At 42.5% G+C, this 23,516-nt stretch overlaps 2 protein-coding genes across 3 annotated transcripts; both read left to right on the top strand.

Annotated features, from left to right (window-relative positions):
• The first annotated feature begins 660 nt into the window (after positions 1 to 660).
• On the top strand, positions 661 to 17,798 carry LOC121705416 (integrin beta-3-like). 2 transcript variants are annotated; one of them, XM_042086386.1, is made up of 16 exons: positions 661 to 1,110; positions 1,656 to 1,741; positions 1,954 to 2,143; positions 2,860 to 3,112; positions 3,390 to 3,552; positions 4,432 to 4,593; positions 4,717 to 4,812; positions 7,276 to 7,365; positions 8,023 to 8,157; positions 8,878 to 9,307; positions 12,487 to 12,709; positions 13,043 to 13,143; positions 13,447 to 13,569; positions 15,910 to 16,076; positions 16,412 to 16,528; positions 16,560 to 17,798. In XM_042086386.1, exons 1-15 carry the CDS (start codon positions 1,044 to 1,046, stop codon positions 16,484 to 16,486), a joined length of 2,361 nt encoding a protein of 786 aa, XP_041942320.1. In that variant the 5' UTR covers positions 661 to 1,043; the 3' UTR covers positions 16,487 to 16,528; positions 16,560 to 17,798. The 2 variants fall into 2 exon arrangements, with proteins under 2 accessions (XP_041942320.1, XP_041942319.1); XM_042086385.1 differs by having other exon boundaries at positions 16,412 to 17,798.
• Positions 17,799 to 19,273: 1,475 nt separating this feature from the next.
• mettl2a (methyltransferase 2A, methylcytidine) lies at positions 19,274 to 23,093 on the top strand. The gene is made up of 9 exons (XM_042086431.1): positions 19,274 to 19,463; positions 19,592 to 19,680; positions 19,908 to 20,146; positions 20,781 to 20,830; positions 20,924 to 20,984; positions 21,302 to 21,441; positions 21,746 to 21,852; positions 21,989 to 22,054; positions 22,207 to 23,093. The coding sequence occupies exons 1-9, from the start codon at positions 19,309 to 19,311 to the stop codon at positions 22,398 to 22,400; spliced, it is 1,101 nt and encodes a 366-aa protein (XP_041942365.1). The 5' UTR covers positions 19,274 to 19,308; the 3' UTR covers positions 22,401 to 23,093.
• Positions 23,094 to 23,516: the final 423 nt, after the last annotated feature.

Here is a 23,516-nt window from a genome sequence, read left to right as displayed (position 1 = left end):
TGTCTGGCTTCAGCCATGTCTGCAGGGTTGGCGAAATTGATCTAATCTCACTTTATCCCCCACTTTACAGCGTTTCTCATTCTCATGATTTCCCAATTTTTTTTCATGGCTATTTGCTCTGTGTCCTGAGGCAGTTCTGAGAGAAGCAGGTGCAAGAGATGAAACGAAAACGAGGAAAGAAATGACAAAGGAACCAAAGAGCAGCATAATTCAGTCAGAGAGGAAGAATCTAGGTTTTTACCATACTTTTTAAAAATGTAAACATATTCTAGAGATGCAAAACCAATTCTATTTACATAATTTGTGTTAATTCTCAGAAATTGTATTGAGGGTCACCACTAGGGGGATGTTTAAGACCAGTGACTGCTCTGTACCAACTGGCTATTACATCTGAGCAGTATAGCAGTATACTACAGAGCAGAAGCTGCTGACTTTCTGAGGTCTAATGTCAGGTCTAATGTTAGGCTCATCAGATTGGCAAAGACTGTAATTTGTTTTAGGCCCACATATCAAAGCTATTAAACAATCTAGGTTGACAATATTATGCTATCTACAATAATTTGTCTATCTAGTGAAGGCATCAATGAAATATTCACTGTTTCCTGTTATAATCCCCGACAATACGCCCTCTCTGGTCATATGTCGTAATGTGAATGTTGCTTTAGTGAGCGGTAAATGCGCTGAGACGTCTTTCTCGCCCTTGGATGCTTAATAGCCCCGAGGGATATAGTGCAGAATTTTATTTCTGCATCTAGGCGACTTAAGAAATATGTGGTCAGTTCCTGTACATACATGCAATTTCAAACGACACTTTCGTCTTCCATATTAGGCTAGTGTATATTTCGACAAAATAAAATCCCTCCACACCCAGTGCGTTTAGTTTGCGAGACGTCTTCTGTGGTGACTTGCCCTAAGTATGAGGAAACTGTTAAGGCACCCTGTTCAGTGCTTTGGCGATCGTACTTAGAGGTGTGAGGTAGCCTACTTTGGAGTCTCTTCGGCACTCCCATCACGCCCAAGCGTCTAAACTCTATTATCTCAAAATGGGAAGATTAATAGCGCGTTATTTGAAATTATTTGCGGTTATACTACTTCCCACAAGTGTTTTGGGTAAGTTGTGGCGTTAAAGTTTCATTTTCATGTGGTATGTGTACAAAATTGATAAACTGTTTTCAGTATGGCTGTTGATATTTTGTGTGAACATGGTCTAGCCTACCCATACGGTAAAGAGTGTCTTAAATTGGTAAGACAGGCCTATGTAGGTTGATTTGTGAACAGGTTTCTCGAAGTTGTGGTGGATAGTTTTCTGAACGGAAAGCTATCACTACACCTGTAAAGGTATACAAAACAGACGGACGGGAGTGAACGTGTTTCACTGCAAAAACTAACGAATTTCTTCTCAGTATTCGGACGCACCATTTGATTTTACGCACATAGCCTATATTTGAGTTTGACACAGTCCGATTATAAGTTTTCAAACAAACTGCAACTCTATTTAACTCCAAAGGTTACATTTTACTCCACATGCAGAATTAAATCAGTCAGGAAAAATCAACTACACTGACAAAGTGGAAAATAGCTTTTGTTGCAGATATTGAATAGGGCCTACATTCTTTAATTTGAATTTTCTTTCTCTGTTAAACATGCATCTTTAGCGGCAAATATCTGCACTTCTAGAAGTGTGAGCACTTGTAGAGAATGTCTCTCCATTCATCCCACCTGTGCTTGGTGTGCTCAAGAGGTGAGTGCCAACATGTCAACAATTTCAAGTATTTTTTTCACCTTGAAAATACATGACCAACTTGTGTGTTTCATTGTCATATCACTGGTTTAAATATAAGTACTGTATCACAATGATGACATACCAGCCGAGCTTCTCCTCAATGGAATGTGTGTGTGTGTGTGTGTGTGTGTGTGTGTGTGTGTGTGTGTGTGTGTGTGTGTTGGGGTCAGAATTTTAGCGGTTCCCGCTGTAACCTGAAGAAGAACCTTGTGGATGCTGGCTGTGGGGTGGCCTCTATAGAATTTCCCACGAGCAGCATGACCATCCAGGAGAGCCGCCCACTCAGCAGCAAGGCGTCAGGGGCCAACCAGGACGTCACTCAGATCCAGCCACAGAAAATCCATCTGACTCTGCGACCCGGTATACGCCCAGGCCACTAGTGCCACCAGGAGCCAAGGGGGCAGAGAGATTGGGGGGAGATAAATGAGTTGTCTGAGAATCACAAAGAGAAATGGAGAAAGGCAGAGAGAGAGAGAGAGAGTTTTTACAGTTGCTAGACATAGAGAGACTCAAGGGGCCTTGCAAGCTACTACTCATTAAGACAATGAAGCCATTACATCAAGGAAACTTGCAGCATAACTAATGAGTCTAACTGAGCCACATTCTACAGTCCAGCCAAATGGATCAGTTTATCCTTCATTAATTTGTATCTCTCTGTGTGTATGTGTGTGCGTGTGTGCATGCCTGCACGTGTGTGTGTGTGCGTGTGCATGCGTGCGTGCGTGTGTGTGTGCGCGTATAAATATACTGGTGTGTTAATGACTGTATACAGAGTATTTGAAATACCAAGGTCCAGAGAACAGTGAGTCAGTGGACAAACAAAATGGGAGGGGGGAAGAGTGTGTATGCATTCCCATGAGAATGTGCAGAAAAAACAAACTTTTTAACATTCATTTCCTGTTACTGTTAAGAATATTTGTAGCTGTCTTAGAACTCGTCCTGTGCCAATCACGATCCTCCGTCATATAAAAGGAAGTGATGACACGTCTAGAGAATGCTACAAGTACTGTATTTCTCTCTTCTTCTTTCTTCTTCTCTCACTTTCTCTCTCCCTCTCTCTTCCACTCTTTTTTCAGATGATGCCAAGCGATTCACGGTTTCAGTCCGACAGGTCGCTGACTATCCAGTTGATCTCTACTACCTGATGGATCTCTCGTACTCGATGAGGGACGACCTGATTCGACTCAGAACCCTTGGCAATGACCTGGCGGCAGCTGTAGGCAAACTCACCAGCAAACTTCAAATGGGCTTTGGTGCTTTTGTAGACAAGCCTCTCTCGCCCTACATGTATATCTTTCCAGATGAGGCCATCGAAAACCCCTGCTATGGGTAAGCTTGTCCCTGGTAACCTTCCAACCACACCCAGATCTACACTGGAAGACAGATTCCATCCTTCAGTTGAGCTATCAATAGGACACACTAGGCATTTGATATAGTTTGGTATGCTGCTGCTGTATATTAAGCCAAGCTGTAGCCTCAAGCTAAACATAAGCCCAGAAGAAGAGGTATGTCAACTGACTGCTGTTTTGCTACATTCAATTATTAACTCTCTCTCTCTCTCTCTCTCTCTCTCTCTCATTCTCTCCGGTCTTGTTGGGACTTGAAGGATTGGGAAGACATGTTTGCGCCAGTTCGGCTATAAGCATGTGTTGTCTCTGACGGAGCAGGTGGGGCGCTTCACAGAGGAGGTGGGGAAACAGGAAGTGTCTCGCAACAGAGACTCACCCGAAGGTGGCTTCGATGCAATCATGCAGGCTGTGGTCTGCAAGGTAATACCATACTCCTCTGCACTCTGATTTCTCCTGGTCCACTCATCCCTTGAGAACTACACATATTCATGCACAGGCAAGTTAAGACACACACACACACACACACACACACACACACACACACACACACACACACACACACACACACACACACACACACACACACACACACACACACAGCCCTGTCCCACTGCCTATGAATGTACCCAGATCTGTCCTGTAGATGCATGTCCTGATTGGGCAACAACTAAAAGTCCTGTTTTATAGTTATCATGCAAGATTCATTGTGTAACCACAGTTGCAACATCAGAGTGTTAGACTGATCTCGAATCTCTTCACTTAGAGAGCATATGGTGCTTACTTATCCACAATGTGTAAATGGGTGGGTTACGCAAACTGAGAATGTGTGATGGTCACATATTGTTTGGTCAAGCAGTCATAAAATCAACACAGTGATGAAGCCCAAAATGAAACCATTGTGTTTGTACAACATAGACAAGTCAGACATGGGCAAATATTGTTATTGTACTGTTTTATTGTTAACTTACCTTGTGGGCAACATGAAGAAAAGCCAGTTTGTCACTTTTGCAAGATGTTTTCATGGCAACAAAATGACAAAAACTAATGATTAGGCACAATATATAATTGTAAATTCAGCAGCAGATATTAAGGCAGCATCAAGCATTATTCTCTTTGTGTTTTTGCATGCATGAAAAGTGCATATATACTGTATACTAGATACTGTAGGTGTGTATATTGCATAAAACAAAAAAATATTTTCAACCCAGTTGGTGGGGTCTGTGACATAGACTGAACTATCCCCAATGGGCCCATGTAGAGCATGTAGATCCATAGAGTCTCTTTTTGTGCTCCTGCCAGGATAAGGTGGGTTGGAGACCTGATGCCTCTCACCTGCTGGTGTTCACCACGGACGCCAAGACCCACATCGCTCTGGACGGCCGTATTGCCGGAGTCATCCAGCCTCATGATGGGCATTGTCACCTGGATGAGCTGAACAACTACTCCAAGTCCACAACACTGGTCAGTAGTTTGTGTTTGTGTGTATGAGAGAGAGAGAGAAAAAAGAGCAAGAGAGAAAGAAATGTTGAGATTAGCATACTCTCTGTGTGTGTGTTGATTGTAATAGTTGTGTCTACCCTATAGGATTATCCTTCCCTTGCTCTTATCACCGAGAAGTTATCTGAGAATAACATCAACCTCATCTTTGCAGTGACCAACTATGTGGCGCCACTATACAGAGTAAGCTGACTTCTCACAGTCATCCACTTTATTTTCCCATCACAAAACACAAATACTAGGCAGCAAACAATGTGTGTTACTGTTGCATCAGTATTGATAACTATATATAGTTAAGTACATGCATGATATTGGTGCTGACGTAAATTGCTTTGTTAGCATCAGATTACATTTTGAATTATTTTTACAACTGATCCTACTATTATTTTTACAACTGTTCTACTCCCCATGCTTAGTGAAAGACTATTGAGCATTGAAAATACATTCCACAACAACAAATGTGTAAACAAATGTGTAGGCAGCTACCCAATTATGAACTTGAAATAGATATCTAGGTGAGTCTTTCCACTTTCACTTTACCTGTTTACCAAATATCACATCAGAGAGTCTGTACAAAACATAATCGGAATCAGATTTTTGTATCTCAGTAATGAACAATGTTGTGAAATACCAATTCATCACCGCACCAAGGCAACTGATCATTGACATTGATCATGTCCGATCTACTCTTCTGCAGTCTATCACACCTGCTGCTCTGCCGACAGTCACTCAGTTCTGGAATAGTTCCTTCTTTTAAAGAGACAAGGGTTACACCTTTGCTTCAAATCCAACTAAATTGAAGAACTACAGACCTGCCTCCATTTTTCCTTTTTTGTCAAAGTCTTCAAGCAAGTCTGTGACTTCCCCTATCAGAACAAACAATATACTATATAGACCCTAAGCAGTCTGGTTTCAAGAGTGGCAATTCTACTGAAACTGCTCTTCTGTCTGTAGAAGGACAAGGAGCACGGCTGTGGGCTTACCACGGCAGCAAGAGGCTGACAAAAAGGGGAAGTGTCCGGGCACGGCACACCAAATGTGAAAACAAACAAGACATGATGCACAGCAACTAAAAGGGACAGTGAGAGGACACCACTACCCGCTTTGGCCCAACAGCTTGTTTCCTGCAGAGAGAGAGAGAGAGGGAAACAGGTCACTTTGGTTGTTGTTGGCAACAAGCTCAAAATAGACATGTACACACAATAAACAAATATTGGGGCAAGGGCTAATGTTGCCAATCACTCGCCCCTAACAGTAAGATCCAAAGACAACACTACACAACACACGAACACAGCACAAGCACGAACACTCGGAGTGAGGTTGCCTACCTTAATTAGATACGAAGCAGAAGCTCGAATCAGAGCAAATTACTCACCGCTGAGACAAACGCACCACAATGTAAAAGAGGGATAGTAGATGTAGCGCAAATAATGTGCTGAAGTCACATCATACAGATTTAAACAATCTCCTAATTCTGAATAGTTCCTCAAGCACACCCAACAGGACAGCACCAGCCCAATGCATTTCTATGGAGGGTTTTTTGAGTGCTGTGTTTCCTCATTAGAAAGCCTCTACTTATATTAAGTCTTATATCTCAGTCTGGATGAACATTGGCACCTTCAGCTTAATCTCTCCAAAACAGAGTTTTTGGTGTTTCCAGCTAAGGCTGCTATTCCCCAACAGATTAACATCTAGCTTGACTCAGCACATAACTTGGGCGTCATAATTGATGACCAACTTAACTTGTCTGAGCATGTAGCCTCAATTGCAAAATCATGTCGGTTTGTCTGACAATATTGGACACAGATTCCACCCAACTTTTTGTACAGGCCATGGTTATCTCCAAACTGGACTCTTGTAATTCACTGTTAGCTGGTCTGCCTGCTTATGTAGTGAGACCGTTAAAACTGATTCAGAATGCTGCAGCACAACTGGTCTTTAATCAGCCAAAGAAGACATATGAAACTCCTCTCCTAGTTACTCTCCACTGGCTTCCTATTTGGCCAGAATTAAATTTAAATCACTCACTTTGGCCTATAGGACGCTTACCGGATCTGCTCCCTGCTATTTCAATTTCATGATCCAGCTTTACATACCCAATCGCCTAATCGAGTTTATTGCAGCCTTACTTCTCAATGTATTAAGCTAGGCTGGGATAGAAAAAGGAGACGTCGCCAAAACCTGGGTCTATAAGCCAATAAGAAAAAAAGTTTTAAGGGTGGAGCAATGTGGCCTTTTTTTAGCACAGACCTAATATTAGGATGTGCAATTTTTTTCTGTTAGATTAAGAGATAAGCCTGCAGCCTTTAGACCTCAGAGTGAAAGAGTGGCAAAGAGTACCCACTACACCACATCCCTACCCTCATGTATAATTCGCATCACATACATTGAATTCAGATAAGATTCCACTGAAGCTGAAGCCACAGAATGCTTCCTGACACACACACACACACACACACACGCACACGCACACGCACACACACACACACACGCACACGCACACGCGCACGCACGCACACGCACACACACACACACACACACACACTCACTCATGCTCATACAAACAGCTGTAGCAGTACTCACAACATTATCTGTTTATCTCTCTCTCTCTCTCTCTCTCTCTCTCTCTCTCTATCTCTCTCTCAGAACTACAGTGAGCTCATTCCTGGAACTGCGGTGGGGACTCTGTCAAGTGACTCTGCGAACGTCATCCAACTAATTCTGGATGCATATGCAGTAAGGAGCAGCACTACCCTGTACCACATCTCTAACCATACACATTCCTATGTCCTATGTCCTATACCACATCTTTAAACATACACATTCCTATGTCCTATGTCCCATACCACATCTCTAACCATACACATTCCTATGTCGTATGTCACATGTTGTCAAGGACTGCTTGGCTCAAAGCAGACCTGACATAAAATGGGGGAGACCAAACCGTAGTGTTCAATATAAATACATGTTTATTTACATAAATAGAAAAGTCAGTATAATGTATAAAAGCAAAGTGTCGTGCAAAGTGTGTGAAATTAATAAACAAAAACAAAACGCGACGAAGACGGAGGGAGCTCCTAGCAAAGGGCTACATGACTGGCGAGGGATCTCTCCAGGCTCTCCCCATCGGAGCAAGCCACTAAGGAGCGAAAGGCCAAGAGAGCGTCCATGGGATACCCGGCCTTCTTATATAGTCCAGCCCATTAACTACTAGGCGCCACCCCTGCACTCAGCACCCTGCAGGAGACAGACAGGCAAGACATAGAATAAAGGGGCGGAGCCCCAAGAACAGTCAACAGGGTCGTAACACATGTGCTAATGAAATCATCAAAACTTTTTTTTTTCACGTTGTTTGGATCAATGGTCATGTCTTCTGAAAACGTTTACTTCCAGAAAATCCGCTCTAAGGTAGAGCTGGAGCTCTACGGGCTTCCAGAGGAGCTGTCTCTCTCCTTCAATGCCACCTGTCTGAATGGAGAGGTCTTCCCTGGAGTCAAATCCTGCTCTGGACTTAACATCGGCGATACAGTCAGTTCTGATTTGTTTGTACAAAATAACCAGTAGCTAGTAACGTATACAAGACATAATACAGTTGCTTTACAATGTTAATCTATTCTGCTCCAGTGATTCCTAATAAGGCAGTATCTGAGTTTATAGAATGTGTATTTTGTCTGCTTATTCACCCTTTAAAGGAATTATCCGGAGTAAAATGCACTTTAGATCAATTTACGGATGATTGGGAGTACATACATTGAGTTGACATCAAAATCATGTCATTCGGATGTGTTTTGAGAAAGTTCGATTTTACCGTTTTTAGTCAAAACTCGTTAGCCTGGAAGTGACCCGGGCATGTCATTTCGCCGCTACAAAAACGCTATTTTTATACCTCTTCTACAGTTCCAAACAACATTACACTTACGTGGTAGTGAGTAGAGGGTCCCTAAAGCCAAACCGAAGTATCCCGTGGTCTATGTGGTTGGATAGAGAGTCCACAGTGAATTTCATCAAGCCAGTACCTTTCCGGAAATGTTGCTGCTGCATCTGGCATCTGGCACATGCCCTGGTCACTTCCAGGCACTTCGAGTTTTGAGTTTTGACTAAAAACGGTAAAATCGAACTTTCTCAAAACACATCCAAATGACATCCGTAAATTGATCTAAAGTGCATTTTACTCCGGATAATTCCTTTAAGTGTGCTTATCGACACCCACATTAGTTCATTTATATGAATTCCCTCCCTCACCCACAGGTGTCCTTCAGCATCGAGGCCAGGCTGCATGGCTGCCCCAAGGAGAAGAACAGCACGTTCACCGTCAAGCCGGTGGGCTTCAAGGACGCGCTGGAGATCACCGTAGACTTCATCTGCGACTGTGCCTGCCAGGCCGCCGCGCAGCCAGCCAGCCCAGCCTGTCACCACGGCAACGGCACCTTCGTGTGCGGCATGTGCCTGTGCGACGCTGGGCGCCTGGGCCCGCGCTGCGAGTGCTCCGAGGGCATGTACCAGTCCACGCAGACGGAGAGCTGCAGTCCAGAGCCCGGCGTGCCCGTTTGCAGCAACAGGGGCGAGTGCGTCTGCGGACAGTGCAGCTGCCGACCCAGTGATTTCGGCAAGGTGTGGGGAAAATACTGCGAGTGTGACGACTACAGCTGCGTACGCTTCAAAGGAGAGCTTTGCTCAGGTGGGCACACTAAACACACACACACAAACACACACACACACACACACACATACACGTACACCCTCAGACGTCATATCATGCATGCACTAATGACTCATGTATGACTCACACAGGAGTCACACATCACACACACAAATACACTTATATCCATATTCTCAAGGACCATCTTTCTATTTACATTCTATCTCACGAGTTGGAATCGATTGTCAGTTGTGCTGTGGAAGATCACAGTGAACGGTGTGCATTTCTCTTACTCGTGTTAGGTTATTTGATAGACCTGGGAGGTCTTTGTCAAACATCTTTGACCGACACCAAAACAAAAAACAGATATACCATTTCCTGGTATATAGGATTCATGATTTTGGGCTGTAATGTTGATGGGTTTATTCATGCACATACTTAATTGTTCTGGCACATAGGCATAGCCCCAGTACAGCACAGTGCATTTAGGCAATGCACAATTAATGGAGGTACATTATATAGTATATAAAGTATATAAGTATAAGTATATATACTTTTTTGATCCCATGAGGGAAATTTGGTCTCTGCATTTAACCCAATTGGTGAATTAGTGAAACACAAACAGCACACAGTGAACACACAGTGAGGTGAAGCACACACTAATCCCGGCGCAGTGAGCTGCCTGCTACAATGGCGGCGCTCGGGGAGCAGTGAGGGGTTAGGTGCCTTGCTCAAGGGCACTTCAGCCACGGCCCACTGGTCGGGGCTCGAACCGGCAACCCTCCGGTTACAAGTCCAGAGTGCTAACCAGTGGGCCACGGCTGCCCAAATTATATTCCCAAATTATATGCCCAAATTAAATTATATATTACATTAGATACATTAGATAGATACATGATGTGTGACTTGGAGTATCCAAGTGGTTAATATTATTGAACATGCAGAATACAGCTTGACTTTGGATATTTTTCTTTTTAAGCGGAGCAAAAAGCCTGTGGCGTTTGGGAAAACTCTGTCCGTAAGCTAATAATCAGCGCTGGGAAGGGGTGCTGGATTTCCACTCTGCTCACAGCAAGAGCAGAATCCTGACATGATTGCACACTAACACACATCCTTGGCCCGCAGTCTCTAAATGGCATGCCTAGACCCCACCTCGTAATCGCCGCGATAAATCCAAAGTCATGAAAATGTGATGCTGGGTAAAATGAAGTGATAGAGTGCTGGCGTTGAGGTTTAGACCCCGGAGCCCAGAGCCAGCACAGACGGGTCTATTCACGCTGACTCCAACCCCCCATCCTTGCTGTGTCCTGTCCTCAGCATTCTTTGGGTGAAGGGGATGTCTATTCCCATGGACACACACAAACACACTCGTCTGGTGTTTGTTTTTTGGGTGTTTTCTTCACATGGTTATTAGCACTGTTTGACTCTTGTCTTCCCCTTTTTCCCTCGAGTCAGGGTCTTTTTTTCTGAAGTCAGCTGCACCCTACTGGGAGACGTGGGTGTATGATAGGGAGAGAGAGAAGAGGGAGAGTGTTTGTGTGTGTGTGTGTGTGTGTGTGTGTGTGTGTGTGTGTGTGTGTGTGTGTGTGTGTGTGTGTGTGTGTGTGTGTGTGTGTGTGTGTGTGTGTGTGTTCATGTGTGCTTTATATATATAGTTACAAGGTGACTTAAGGACATGGAATGGCACCCACTTACCGATGTATGTTATGTCGTCAGTCTTAAAGGGACACCAGGCAAGCCTGAAGCTTTTTCTCTACGAAACTCCCCCTCGTTCGGTCTGAAACTCTTTTCCTTTTCTTTGCATCTTCCGTCAAGGGTTTTCGCTGCTTCTTCGCTGGCTCTGCCATTATACAAACGTTTGCAACAATCTCTAGCGTTTCGTTAGCCTGCCTCTGTGCTGTAAACTGATCCTGCTTCGGTCGGCGGGTAAGATACACCGAACTTGCAAGTGGGATATTCTTCCTACAGGCAGTAGGGGCGGGCGAGAGAGCCTTCATTCGCCCCGTAATGAGTCATTTAACCATATACCGACTTACGAAGATGATTAATTAACATGAAAACGTTGCCTGGTGTCCCTTTAAATACAAACAAACTCTTTTGTGTGTGTGTGTGTTTGTGTGTGTGTGTGTGTGTGTTTGTGTGTGTGTGTGTGTGTGTGTGTGTGTGTCTGTGTGTGTGTGTGTGTGTGTGTAGGCCTATGCCTATGCTTGTGTTTTCCTGCTTCTCGAACTCCTGCCCTGTGGCTCTGTTTGTCTCTATCTCTGAAGCAAGGGCAGGATTCAGCAAGCATTGCTCCAGGCCACATAAACACACACAGCCAAAGGAACTCCAACATGCACTTTGAAGTCCCTCACTCACTCACTCACTCACTCACACATTCGCATAAACTGGGAATACTGGAATGATTACATTCCTCTGGCTGACTGCCACTAGTCTAACCCCCCTTTTCTCTCGCTCTACTCCACCTCTCTCTCTTCCGCTCTCTCTGGCTTTCCTCTTTTCCTCGGTCTCCCTCGGTGCGTCCTTCTCTCTGAAGATGGCTTGACTCTGGTCTCTGAGTGTATGAGTGACAGAAAGGTGTAGGCGGAATAGATATTTTATACCCCTGCAGAATTTGATCAGTTTTGCCATCCTGTGTGAACTTCTCATGTGCATGTGTTTGTGTGGGGGAAGTGCCTGTACATTAAGGGTCACAAATGTCATGTATTCAACAGCAAACCTTTGTCTCATCTTCTACCTGTGGACTTCCCTTCCAAGTTCATCAACCAGAATCTATCAGACTTAAAAAGCATACGTCATGTGTCCTGTTGTTGTTGTTGTTGTGTGTGTCTGTGTGTGTGTGTGTGTGTGTGTGTGTGTACAGTGTACCCTGTCTGTGTCTGTATATGTTTTTGTATGTGTATGTCTGTGATTGTATCTCTGCCCGAAAGCCAGAGTGTGTGTGTGTGTGTGTGTTTGCGTGTGTGTTGTGTGTGTCTGTGTGTGTGTGTGTGTGTGTGTGTGTGTACAGTGTACCCTGTCTGTGTCTGTATATGTTTTTGTATGTGTATGTCTGTGATTGTATCTCTGCCCGAAAGCCAGAGTGTGTGTGTGTGTGTGTGTTTGCGTGTGTGTCTTGTCTGTCTGTCTTTGTGTATGCATGTGATTGTGTCTGTATGTGTTTGTGTGTGTTTATGTGTTTTGCATGTGTGTGTCTCACTCCTTGGCTGCCCTCCCAGGTCACGGCGTGTGTTCATGCGGCTCTTGTAAGTGTGACCCGGACTGGTCAGGAGAGTACTGCAACTGCTCCACGCGCACAGACACCTGCACGTCCAGCGAGGGGCGACTCTGCAGTGGCTATGGAGCCTGCGTGTGCGGCGCCTGTGAGTGCACCGAGCCCGGAGCCTTTGGCATCACCTGCGAGAAATGCCCCACCTGCCGCAGTGCCTGCGCCAGGAAGCAGTGAGTTTTGGAAATGAGTGTGAATTAGCCCATTTCACAAGATGGGGCCGCTGTGTAAATCAACTTCCTGTGGAAAAGCACTGTCCCATAGATAGCAAAAGAAAAGTCCACAGGAAAGACAGAAACAGGAAGACGTTTTACCCTGCTAATTAAGGTATCATTAACATCAATGAGGCCGGACACCTGGACACTGTGAAATTGGTCTATTAGTGTGTGGGGAGGGGGATTGTGTGAGCTTGATTAAAGCCTGTTGAATGAATGAAAGAATTAATGATGCTACTATTTCTGATATTTGTTCTCTTTGTTTGTGTGTTTGTTTGTTTGTGTTTGCAGAGACTGTGTGGAATGTAAGCACTACAAGAGAGGACCCCTGGTCAAGGACAAGAGCTGTATTCGAATCTGCAGAGATGAGATTGAGCTGGTCGATGAGATTAGTGAGTACATTTCTCTATGCAGTAAAATATCAATTGCATTACAGGAAACATTAATTTGTCTGTGCTCTTCAAAGTCAACTAAAACTCTAATCACATATCAGTATATATTAGCACTGACACATGAATATACTGTGCTGGTGTATTTGTGTCGGCTTTTCCGTTTACATGTTGTTCTGTGTTGTAATCTTCCTTTTCCTCTTTCTCTCTCCATCTCCTACCATCTACCATCTTTGCTCTTTTCTGTTTGAACCCCCTGCCACCCCCCATCGTCTTGATGTCCATCGCCCCATCCCTCCTCGTTAGTCGCCCGTGACAAGAACATTGCCCAGAACTGTTCCTATAAGGATGCGGAGGACTGCCTACAGACGTTCCAGTACTATGAAGATGCCAGTGGCAAATCCATTTTGTACCTCATTAAAGAGCCAGGTAGGCCATTGTGTTCATGGCTATGTGTGTATATATTTATCATTGTTTTGTGTGTTTGCCCTTATGGTCAGGGAACAGAGTGGAGGATATTTTCTAATCGTAATGAAATCCATATGAAGACCAACCGTTTCCATTACCATTTCACTCTGGACTGGACAGTCGCAAAGCGTGTTAGGGATAGGCTAACATAAGTAGAGAAACGAAGATCAAGCTTGCAACAAGAGGTTGCACAACAAGACCAGATTAATGTGGCAACTACACCCTAAGTTGTGTAACTGAACAGAGTTAGCTGTGGCAGGTCTAGGTCAGATAAAGCACACCATGTTTAGAGCAGGGTGTTATTGTAGTGTTGCGATGGGTGTGGTAGGTAGCTTGTCCGCATGTTGCATCCCAAACCAGTAGCAGACCAAAGAGGAGCGTGTCAGCAAAAGCCTGGACCTCCTGCAGCTCTCTTTTTACTGCACCATGAAAGAGGCCCGCGTGGCTACGCTGCATTTTCTTTTCATTCCACGGCTTCCTTAATTGGCCTCAGAGGATTATTAATACTCTAAACCAGGCGGGTGGCAGATTGGAGATGCTAATGTTTTTCTTTTCTGCAAGAATAAGGGAAATTATCTATGGCAGCAGCTTTTAATTAAGCATATAGTTGCTACGTTTTTTTTTTTAAATGGTAGATTTGTTTGAACTATTTATGCCTTTTTACTTTAGATTTCTGTAACACACTGCTATGTTGAAAATTGTGTGCAATTTGTGTAACCTCATGGATAAAAACCTATGGCAGGAATAGCTATTTTACAACAATTACCAACTTTTCCTTTTATTTCATGTTGTGGATAAATGGAAATTCCCCTGTATGTCTTGAACCTCAACTCTCAGCAGGCAAACTGTTTTTTCTGAATGCATTAACAAACAGTAATTCTTGAAGCACAGTTACTGAAACTTTTTCCATAACACTTGTAGCCAATCCATTTGCCAAGTTTCAAACTATAAACACAACTCACTGTTTTACACTCAGTTTGGAATTTTGTTACACGCATCTAGCAAAACTGTACACATTGGTGTCTACTTATGCTGTTTTTAGATTTTGCCAGTTGTCTTCCCACTAGAAAGATCTAGTCTTTTTTCCTATAGCCAAAATGATTTTGCTTTATTCTACTCTGCTTTTATTTTGCATTTGAATACCTGTGTGTATACATGTTCACAGTGTTGCATGTATGACGTATTATTGCAAACTGATATGCCCTGCACACACCTGTTTTTATTTGTACTATCAAGTTGTAGTTGGTGATTTGTGTGCTTATTCATGTGATGGTTGTGTGAACTGCTTTGACAAGACTTGTGTGCTTCTGCAAGACATTTATAATGTTTTGCTAGTTTGGTACAAGGATTTGTGGTTAGTGTGTTGTGTTGGTTTCACAAATGGTGCCTAAGCAATCAGAGCTAAGTATGACTATGTTTTTAAACATTTACCTGACCTTATGTATATTGCCCTGAGTGAGGGTGAGGTGTTTAGCCCAGACGGGCTGTAAACCAGGTGAGTCACTGTCTGTGAGAGGAAATGCCAGAGCTCAATGGCCTACTTTACAAAATGACCATTTAGCTCTTGGGGTAGCTGCCATAACTTGCCATGTTCACTCATTCTGATCTACAGATAGTCCAGAAATGCAAAGGAAGTTGAGCTGGCCCTCAGTGCTAAATGCACATTTGAGAATCCAGGCACTGGATCAATCAGAGGCCCCAAATTATCGATTACCTTCTATGAGGACAATAATATGTCTGTTTATAATAGTTTATGTTCTCATTGTGTCCATTTTAGTGGTTAAAGCTCTCGTGGGGTTGTTAGGGCCTGTAAGATGACCAATTTAACAAAACAAACAACAAAAAAGTAGCTTAATATACAGTAATTTTGGTTTGGTGGACTTCCTGGATGTCTTGATGTGACATCAGTTATGACTACTGAAGTAGTTTTTCATGAGACATATTCCTAATGTAATCCTTATTTTTAGGATCATTAGCGCACTGGATGGCACAGTATATGATTTTTACATTTCCTTTGTCACAGTGATCTTAATTTAATTGTGTGTGTGTGTGTGTGTGTGTGTGTGTGGTGTGTGTGTGTGTGTGTGTGTGTGTGTGTGTGTGTGTGTGTGTGTGTGCGTGAATAACAAAGTGAAAAACATGTACACATATTCATCTAAAGCCCTGGCAGCAGAGGACCCTGTTGTGTTGTTGAGTTGTTCCACAGTACATGTAAATGAGACAGCATTCTGACTCAAGACTCAACGTCAATCACCACTGTCCCCTCTCTCTCTCTTTCTCCCCTCACTGTCCACTCTGCAGTTTGTCCGAAAGGTCCTGATATCCTTGTGGTCCTGGCGTCCGTCACTGGGGCAATTCTGTTGCTAGGGCTCGCTGGTCTGTTGATATGGAAGCTTTTAGTCACCATTCACGATCGGCGAGAGTTCGCCAAGTTTGAAGAGGAGAGAGCCAAAGCCAAATGGGACACGGTGAGACCCCCCACCCCCCACTCACACGGACATATGCATTTTCACACAGGAGCACAGCTGCACACAAACATGCATACGAAAAGAATTGCACACACACACATTTATAAACATCTGTGCTTATTTTGAAAGTTCTGTTTCGTGGCTTATCTATTTATCTGTGATATAACCTTTGATTAAAAACATCTGTATGTTGGAAAGACAGCGCCCCCTAGAGGTGTAAGCCTATAAATCCAGATACTGTTTCCTGAGTAGTATAAGCAGAATGCAGAATACATGTATCATTGTGCGCTCTGCTAATATAAGCATATATCTGATTTTAATTGATCTCATTTCAGGGTAATAACCCCTTGTACAAAGGAGCAACCTCCACATTCACCAATGTTACCTACAGAGGTGGTACCTCCACCTAATGAAAATCTCAACTTTGTGAGGGAGTTCTCTGGAGCACATTGACGTTTAGATGTATTTTATTTAGGTGCAAAAGACTGGACTGGCCTTTTGCTTTTTACTGCTTGCACCTTTTGATTAAAATATACATTTGAAAATCTGCGCACCAGTGAACTCCTTCCTCCATTTCCACACATTGAGAAGTACCAGGAAGTGAGGTGGACACTACAAAATGCCTAGAAATTCACAACTTTGTCAGGACCACAGACAAGTATCTCCTGTAACAACAGTAAGCTACCATCATTGCTTCTACAAGTCATGGTGGTATACACCTAGTGGAATTTGCAAGGTGGTATACACCTAGAAAATATGTTGTTAAATACTATGGCTCTTTGAACACAGCTGAATGGAAGTTTTACCTTTTGTGGGGCTAAATGCAAAAATGCTCAAAGCTTTTTTCTTAAAACCTGCCATTGCACTGTAATTTACAGTTTACTGATGTAGAAATTGTGAGGTCCGAAGTGAACTGCACCATCATTCCTAAATGCACCCTGCTTGACACCTTAACCTGAATAAGTGTTCATTAGTATGATTACAATGGAAATAAATTAGCCTCTTAAAATTTGAGTAGGATCTACTTTAAGTTGATTAGTTGGGAAGGTGACTAACTTCTGCTGCCACTTTTCTTTAGTTTGAATACAACTTGACAGTGTAATTAGGCCACTGATACAATCTTGGCTCATATGTACGGAGAACCAAGCTCAACTTGGATGGTTAATGGAATTCGTATTGCCATGGATACAGAGGATCATCTTGATTCTAGGTTTATCTTTTGTACTGTCTTGTTTCCATGGATACTGGAGTTGTATTTATAGTTCAATTCTAGAATATGCCGCTCTGTTGGACCCAAGAATCAGCTTGTCCACCTACATTGTTTTGTTTCTGTTGGAGTTTAGATAGATAGATAGATAGATAGATAGATAGATAGTCTTTATTGTCATTGACACTTTTTGCAAAGGTACAATGAGATTTGAAAGTGCTGTCAACTCATGAGGTATGCATAAGAACAATAATAAATAGTTTTTAAAAAATGGACATAATAAAAATATAAAAATAATATAAACATGTATTGTTTCTTCTTTCCTGTCTCTCCTATCCCAATTTGAAACCGTTGAAGTCACCAGAGGTTGTGTTGACTTATTGTCTTATCATTTTCAATTTTCACCACCAGTTTTTTTTCTCAGTTTTTTTTGGACAGATGTTTTTCTTTCTGAGATGTTTTATACAAGTTCTATTTTTGACACAAGGCTTCTGAATAAAATTGTTTGAAAGGTATTTTTCCAGTTTGTGTGTGTGTGTTTTTTTTTTTTACAATTATTATTATTTTATTTTTTTTTAACATAAATGTAACTCCTCTGTTAGGCCTACTTACTCTTCATTGGCTCCGTTTAGTAGCCAGAATTCAATTTGAATCTCTCACTTTGGCCTATAGGTCACTGACTGGATCTGCTCCTAGTTATTTTAAAGGAACCATATGTAAAATTGTGGCCAAAACTGGTACTGCAATCACTTTCAAAATACGGAAGAGCGGTGTATCCCTTCCCCCTCCCCCTGATCGAGGTTGCCAACCCTGATGGCGAAACACTACTGACTTCGTGATTAGTAGATAGGTGGAGGGTGGCGCATCAGGCCAAAACACAACATGACATGACAAAACACAACATCAACATCAGTTGAGGGCTGCAACTTCACTTTTTAAATGACAATATCCTGGCCGCACTACTGTTGTCAGTGATATAAGTATTTGAAATGAACATGATTTCTTAATGTCTAGTGACATATCAGGGCCATTTTATGATTAATTGAAATATTTTTCTTACATACGGTTCCTTTAATTCAATAATCAAGCCTTACATCCCCAACCGCCCACTGCGGTCTTCTGATGAGCGTCTGTTATGTAAAGACATTCCTGTTCAACATGTACTTAGTTGTTTAAGCGCTTATGTGTTATGGTTTGTATAATATTGTTTTATTTTAATTAGGCTGTTGATTCATTTGACATTATTGTTTATTATTGATATTCTCCTTAATGTAGTCTTACCATGCCATTGTTTTTATATTATTGATTGAATGGACTTTATTGTTTTATTATTGCTTTTCCCCTCATTTTCATTGCTTATTTTATTAGGCTATTGATTGAATTGTTATTATTGTTTATTATTACTATTTTCCTTCTTATATTTGACCAACATTCTAATCTGTTCCCTGTTCAATTTGAAATATTATGTTGTTTTGCTTTTGTGTCTCGCTTTGGACAAAGGCGTCTGCCAAATCCATAACCATAGCCATAACCATAACCATATTCAAATCCCTCACTTATAGGATGCTTACTGGATCTGCACCTGTCTCTCCATCCAGCTCTACGTCCCCTCTCCCCCCTGCCTAACTATTTAGGGCCTATTTCATATTGCTAATGCTATTATTATTATTATTATTATTATTATTATTATTATTATTATTATTATTATCGCAAAAGGTAAGGTGGATATGATAAGACACACATCACAGGGGTCATGCAGCCTAGTCTAACAGGCCGGGCCTTCAGTCTAGGCAACTATAAGGGTCATACTGAAGTTGTTCTCAAAAAACAGAATATTCTGTTCATTATTATTTTTTACCATTGTAAGAAACGTCAAGATATACTGAAACACAATTGAAAACACAATTTATCCAGTGTTCATTTAGATTTAAAAAAAGGATGTCAAAGTCCTTAAGTTTACAGGCTCCTGGTTGGGCGTTTTGTAGTTTACACTTCCTGTGACGCATTTCATTTTCCGGTTTCAACATGGCAGCCCCCGTTGCTAACGGTGTGTCTGTGGAGGAAAATGTTATCGAAATTCACCAGACACCGGCTGAACAAACAGACGAAGACCAGAAGAGACCACAGTTTGGAACTCGTTTTCTAACAGACCCTCGTCAGGTCTTCCAGCATAATGCATGGTATACGTTTTCAATGCCATTGAAGCACACAGATGCAAGCTTGACATAGCAACTTTAGCTTACTAAAAAGTTAAGTGCGTGTTATAAAATGCTGAACGAATTCTTTGGTTTCTCCCGATATTTTAAAGGGATAACGTCGAGTGGTCAGATGAGCAAGAGGCAGCTGCACGGAGGAAAGTCCAGGAGAATAGCCAGCCTATCCCGGCTGAAAAACAAGGTGAGATCATACGAGTCATGCAGCACTCTATCTCTGTATGATATAAGGCTAATATTTGTATGTAATCCTTATTTTTAAATATTCTTGTCCTAATGTAATGTTATACCAGCACTGGTGGTAACGTCATCGTTTTCATTAGCAACAGATAAAACATCCAGGTAAATTACAGCTGAAACAACGACCCGTGTGAGTACTCTGTGACAACAAAACTGTCTGTTTCAATTCAGAGGAGTATGACAACCATGCAGACAAGTACTGGAATGAATTCTACACTATCCACGAGAATCGATTCTTTAAAGACCGCCACTGGCTCTTCACGGAATTTCCTGAGCTGGCCCCAAAGTGTAGGTCCCACCAGTCAATTCAGGAAGGGGACGGACACCCTGACCAGGAGGAAGGCGAGGAAGACGTCTCCCACCAGAATGGAGACTGTCCTGGGACATCTGGCACATATCGCATTCTGGAAGTAAGATTCCGTCCATGGTATGTTTTCTGTATGTGTGGTTAAGCGACCACTGTGGTCTGAAAACACATCATAATGTCAGTCCAGTAGTGAATACTGGGCACAGGTTTAATTTACATAAGAAATCACATGGATCAGCTCCTAGTGGAGTATTGCTGAAAACTGACCTCTCAATCATAGCATGGCTAAGCAGAACTAGCTGAGCAGAGCACAGAAGGGAGTGATAGTTGTCCTTTTTTGATTCTCTCTTCAAGTAGTAGGTCTACACTTCTGAGACTTATGCCAGATAGTGTCATGTAATTGTAGGGCAGCTGTGGCCTACTGGTTAGCGCTTCGGACTTGTTACCGGAGGGTTGCCGGTTCGAACCCCTACCAGTAGGCATGGCTGAAGTGCCCTTGAGCAAGGCACCTAACTCCTCACTGCTCCCGAGCGCCGCTGTTGTTGCAGGCAGCTCACTGCGCCGGGATTAGTGTGTGCTTCACCTCACTGTGTGTTCACTATGTGCTGAGTTTCACTAATTCACCGATTGGGATAAATGCAGAGACCAAATTTCCCTCACGGGATCAAGAGTATATATACTTATACTAATTATATGTGTATTCATGACATTGACAGCCTGTGTGTCTTCATTCTCAGGTGGGCTGTGGTGTGGGAAACACAGTCTTTCCCATCCTAAAGACCAACAAGTGCGTGAGTCTGCTGTGCAGATGGCTCTGGTTTCTCAGTGATTAATCTGCATTCACATACACCTCAACCCCCTCTCTTGTGTTGTGTTGCAGTGACCCGGGACTGTTTGTTTACTGCTGTGATTTCTCCAGCACAGCGGTGGAGCTGGTCAAGGTGAATGCAAAACAAAAGCATGAACAGAGTCAATTTAGTGTGTGGATTCTTGCCTGGGGCATGTTGGAAAGCAAAAGGTTTTGCTCCATTTTGCTGTTTTTTTCCAGTTTAAACCACATGTTTGGTCGCAACAATGTGCAACAGGCTTGTGAGGTAGTTTTCTCTTGTTTGGTGGGAGTGTCAGCCAGAGGTGCTATCCTAGACATGTATACAAAACCTACGCATTAACATTTTTATGACACATAGTTGGACTCTTCAGACCATGTAGACTAACGGATATTTAGCTGACAAAATGCCATTTTGGTTTTTCCCCATAGTCAAACCCAGAGTATGATTCTGCTCGCTGCCACGCTTTCGTTCATGACCTGAGTGATGAGTCAGCCCAGTTCCCGATGCAAGAGGGGAGTTTAGACGTCATCATACTCATCTTTGTCTTGTCTGCTCTACATCCCGATAAGTGAGTTTGAATTTGCATCGGATAGTCAACAGGATGGGAGTAAGTGTTTTTGTATGTACTCTGATGATATGAGATCAGGTATTTGGAAAGCCTTGTTTTGTTGAATGTGTTCTAATTTTACTTTAACATTGAATCGAGGTAGGTCTGGAGGTACAATATCAAATAATGAGTCACTGTGATCTCAAATGTCAGTCAAACAAACAGTGCAATGATGTTTGACTTTGAGTATATTCTGTTGCATTTTTTGTGCAATAGCTCCCCCTTGTGGTTGATGATCAAATGACTAGCTATCTGTCCCGCTTAGGATGCAGGCATCCATATGTGGGCTTGCTCGGTTGTTGAAGCCGGGTGGGATGCTGTTGCTAAGAGACTATGGCCGATATGACCTGGCCCAGCTACGCTTCAAGAAAGGTGAGCTGACCTTTGGGATTTTAATTGTTTGTTTGTTTGTTTGTTTGTTCGTTCGTTTGTGTGTGAGAGAGTGTGTGTCACTGTGAAACTTTGAAAGATGGGTTTTCACTGTGTCTGTATGTGTTTTTGTCCTCAGGGAGGTGTTTGTCTGAAAACTTCTATGTGCGAGGAGATGGCACACGAGTGTATTTCTTTACTCAAGGCAAGTCAAGCTTATTGGCATTGCACTGCTCAGTTGCCAACATTGTAACCATCTACTGGGATGCAGTACAAACAGATCAGAACTGTACAGATATCTACAGGTCACAGATCCTTAGCATTGTGTGAACTATTTTATTTTGAATGTCCCTCTAGATGAGCTCCACAACTTATTCTGTGGTGCCGGACTGCAGAAGGTGCAGAACTTGGTAGACCGGCGACTGCAGGTGAACCGTGGCAAGCAGCTGACCATGTACAGAGTCTGGGTCCAGTGCAAGTACCAGAAGCCCCAATCAGACCATGAGGACTCAAAGCCAAGGACCTTTCAGGAGTATCAGTGTGAAAGCTAGGGACAGTTTCAGCCTGGACCTGTACTCTTCGGTGAATGTGAGCGGTTTGCATGCCAAGACCATCTGATGTTTAGCTATAGACATGTGGAAAGTCCAGCATTCAACCTGAAGAGGATCTTTTGTAGCTTTTGGCCAAAGGGTGAGGGTTGTTGTAACAGACTGATTATTAACTGTTTTTCCATCACCAGCTTGATTTGAGGTGTATTATGTGATTAAGGGGAACACTCACATAACCAGCCACAAGGCAATCTATTGTAGGAAGACGCAAAGCCAATGACAGGTCACAACCATCTGTTTCAGATTTCTTTCAGATCTTTTAAGAAATGTGCACAAAATGCTGAGAATATCAAAGCATTTTGAGTCTGTTTTAATGTTAACTAAAAATATTTTAGAGACGGATAGTTATTGCCAATATATGACAAGACACCCAGCCTTTCCAGTGCTCTTGAAGTACACTTGATCAATCTGCACCTTCTTCCCCTGATCAGTACATATGTTATTGTTTGAGGAGAAAGGGGAAATTGGATGTATGCTGAGACAGGCCACCTCATTTAGCAGCATAAAGAGATGTGGACTCTTGAGTCCTACCGTTCAGCTGTTTACATTTGACAGGTTACTGTCACTTTTAATCATATTTGGTTTTGAAAAAAATCCTTTGTATCTTTGCAATTAAAAACGAACCATTGTGACTTATTTCTGTTTACATTTTTTCATATGTAGGATTGAAATGCATGTTGCATTGCATGTGCTCTTAATGACAATGAAGTACTGATAATACTGATGATTATCAATGAACATGTAGAATATTCATGACCAAATTCTGTCTGAGCATTGAGATGGTCACTTGCTATGGGTGAGACTGAGACCAAAGCACATAGGTTGATTGCAATCACTGTGATGGGCAAGTGTACTGTGTAGAAGTCTGGGCCATCATATCATAGTCAATATGTTTGGCTCATTACAGAATAACTATTTGTATCATGCAAACATGCATAACGGACAGGACAATTGACAAACAGGACTTTAGAATAATGATTTTTGAAAGAATGTATTCCTATTTTTTTTTTTATTATGTTGCGTTGTTTGATACAATTTTCAAGTAGGCTACTACACTTT

The sequence above is a fragment of the Alosa sapidissima genome, chromosome 3 (assembly GCF_018492685.1).
Source record: "Alosa sapidissima isolate fAloSap1 chromosome 3, fAloSap1.pri, whole genome shotgun sequence".
Classification (NCBI taxonomy): domain Eukaryota; kingdom Metazoa; phylum Chordata; class Actinopteri; order Clupeiformes; family Clupeidae; genus Alosa; species Alosa sapidissima.
This window is presented reverse-complemented; position numbering and strand designations above follow the sequence as displayed.

Bases quoted from the DNA above. Each gene is read 5' to 3' on its own strand.
- mettl2a (XM_042086431.1), top strand. From the start codon at position 19,309: ATGGCAGCCCCCGTTGCTAACGGTGTGTCTGTGGAGGAAAATGTTATC. The intron at 20,147-20,780 runs GTAAGATTCCGT...CTTCATTCTCAG, and splicing joins GCACATATCGCATTCTGGAA to GTGGGCTGTGGTGTGGGAAA. The intron at 20,831-20,923 runs GTGCGTGAGTCT...GTTGTGTTGCAG, and splicing joins CCCATCCTAAAGACCAACAA to TGACCCGGGACTGTTTGTTT.
- LOC121705416 (XM_042086386.1), top strand. From the start codon at position 1,044: ATGGGAAGATTAATAGCGCGTTATTTGAAATTATTTGCGGTTATACTA. The intron at 7,366-8,022 runs GTAAGGAGCAGC...GTTTACTTCCAG, and splicing joins TAATTCTGGATGCATATGCA to AAAATCCGCTCTAAGGTAGA. The intron at 13,144-13,446 runs GTGAGTACATTT...CCTCCTCGTTAG, and splicing joins TGAGCTGGTCGATGAGATTA to TCGCCCGTGACAAGAACATT.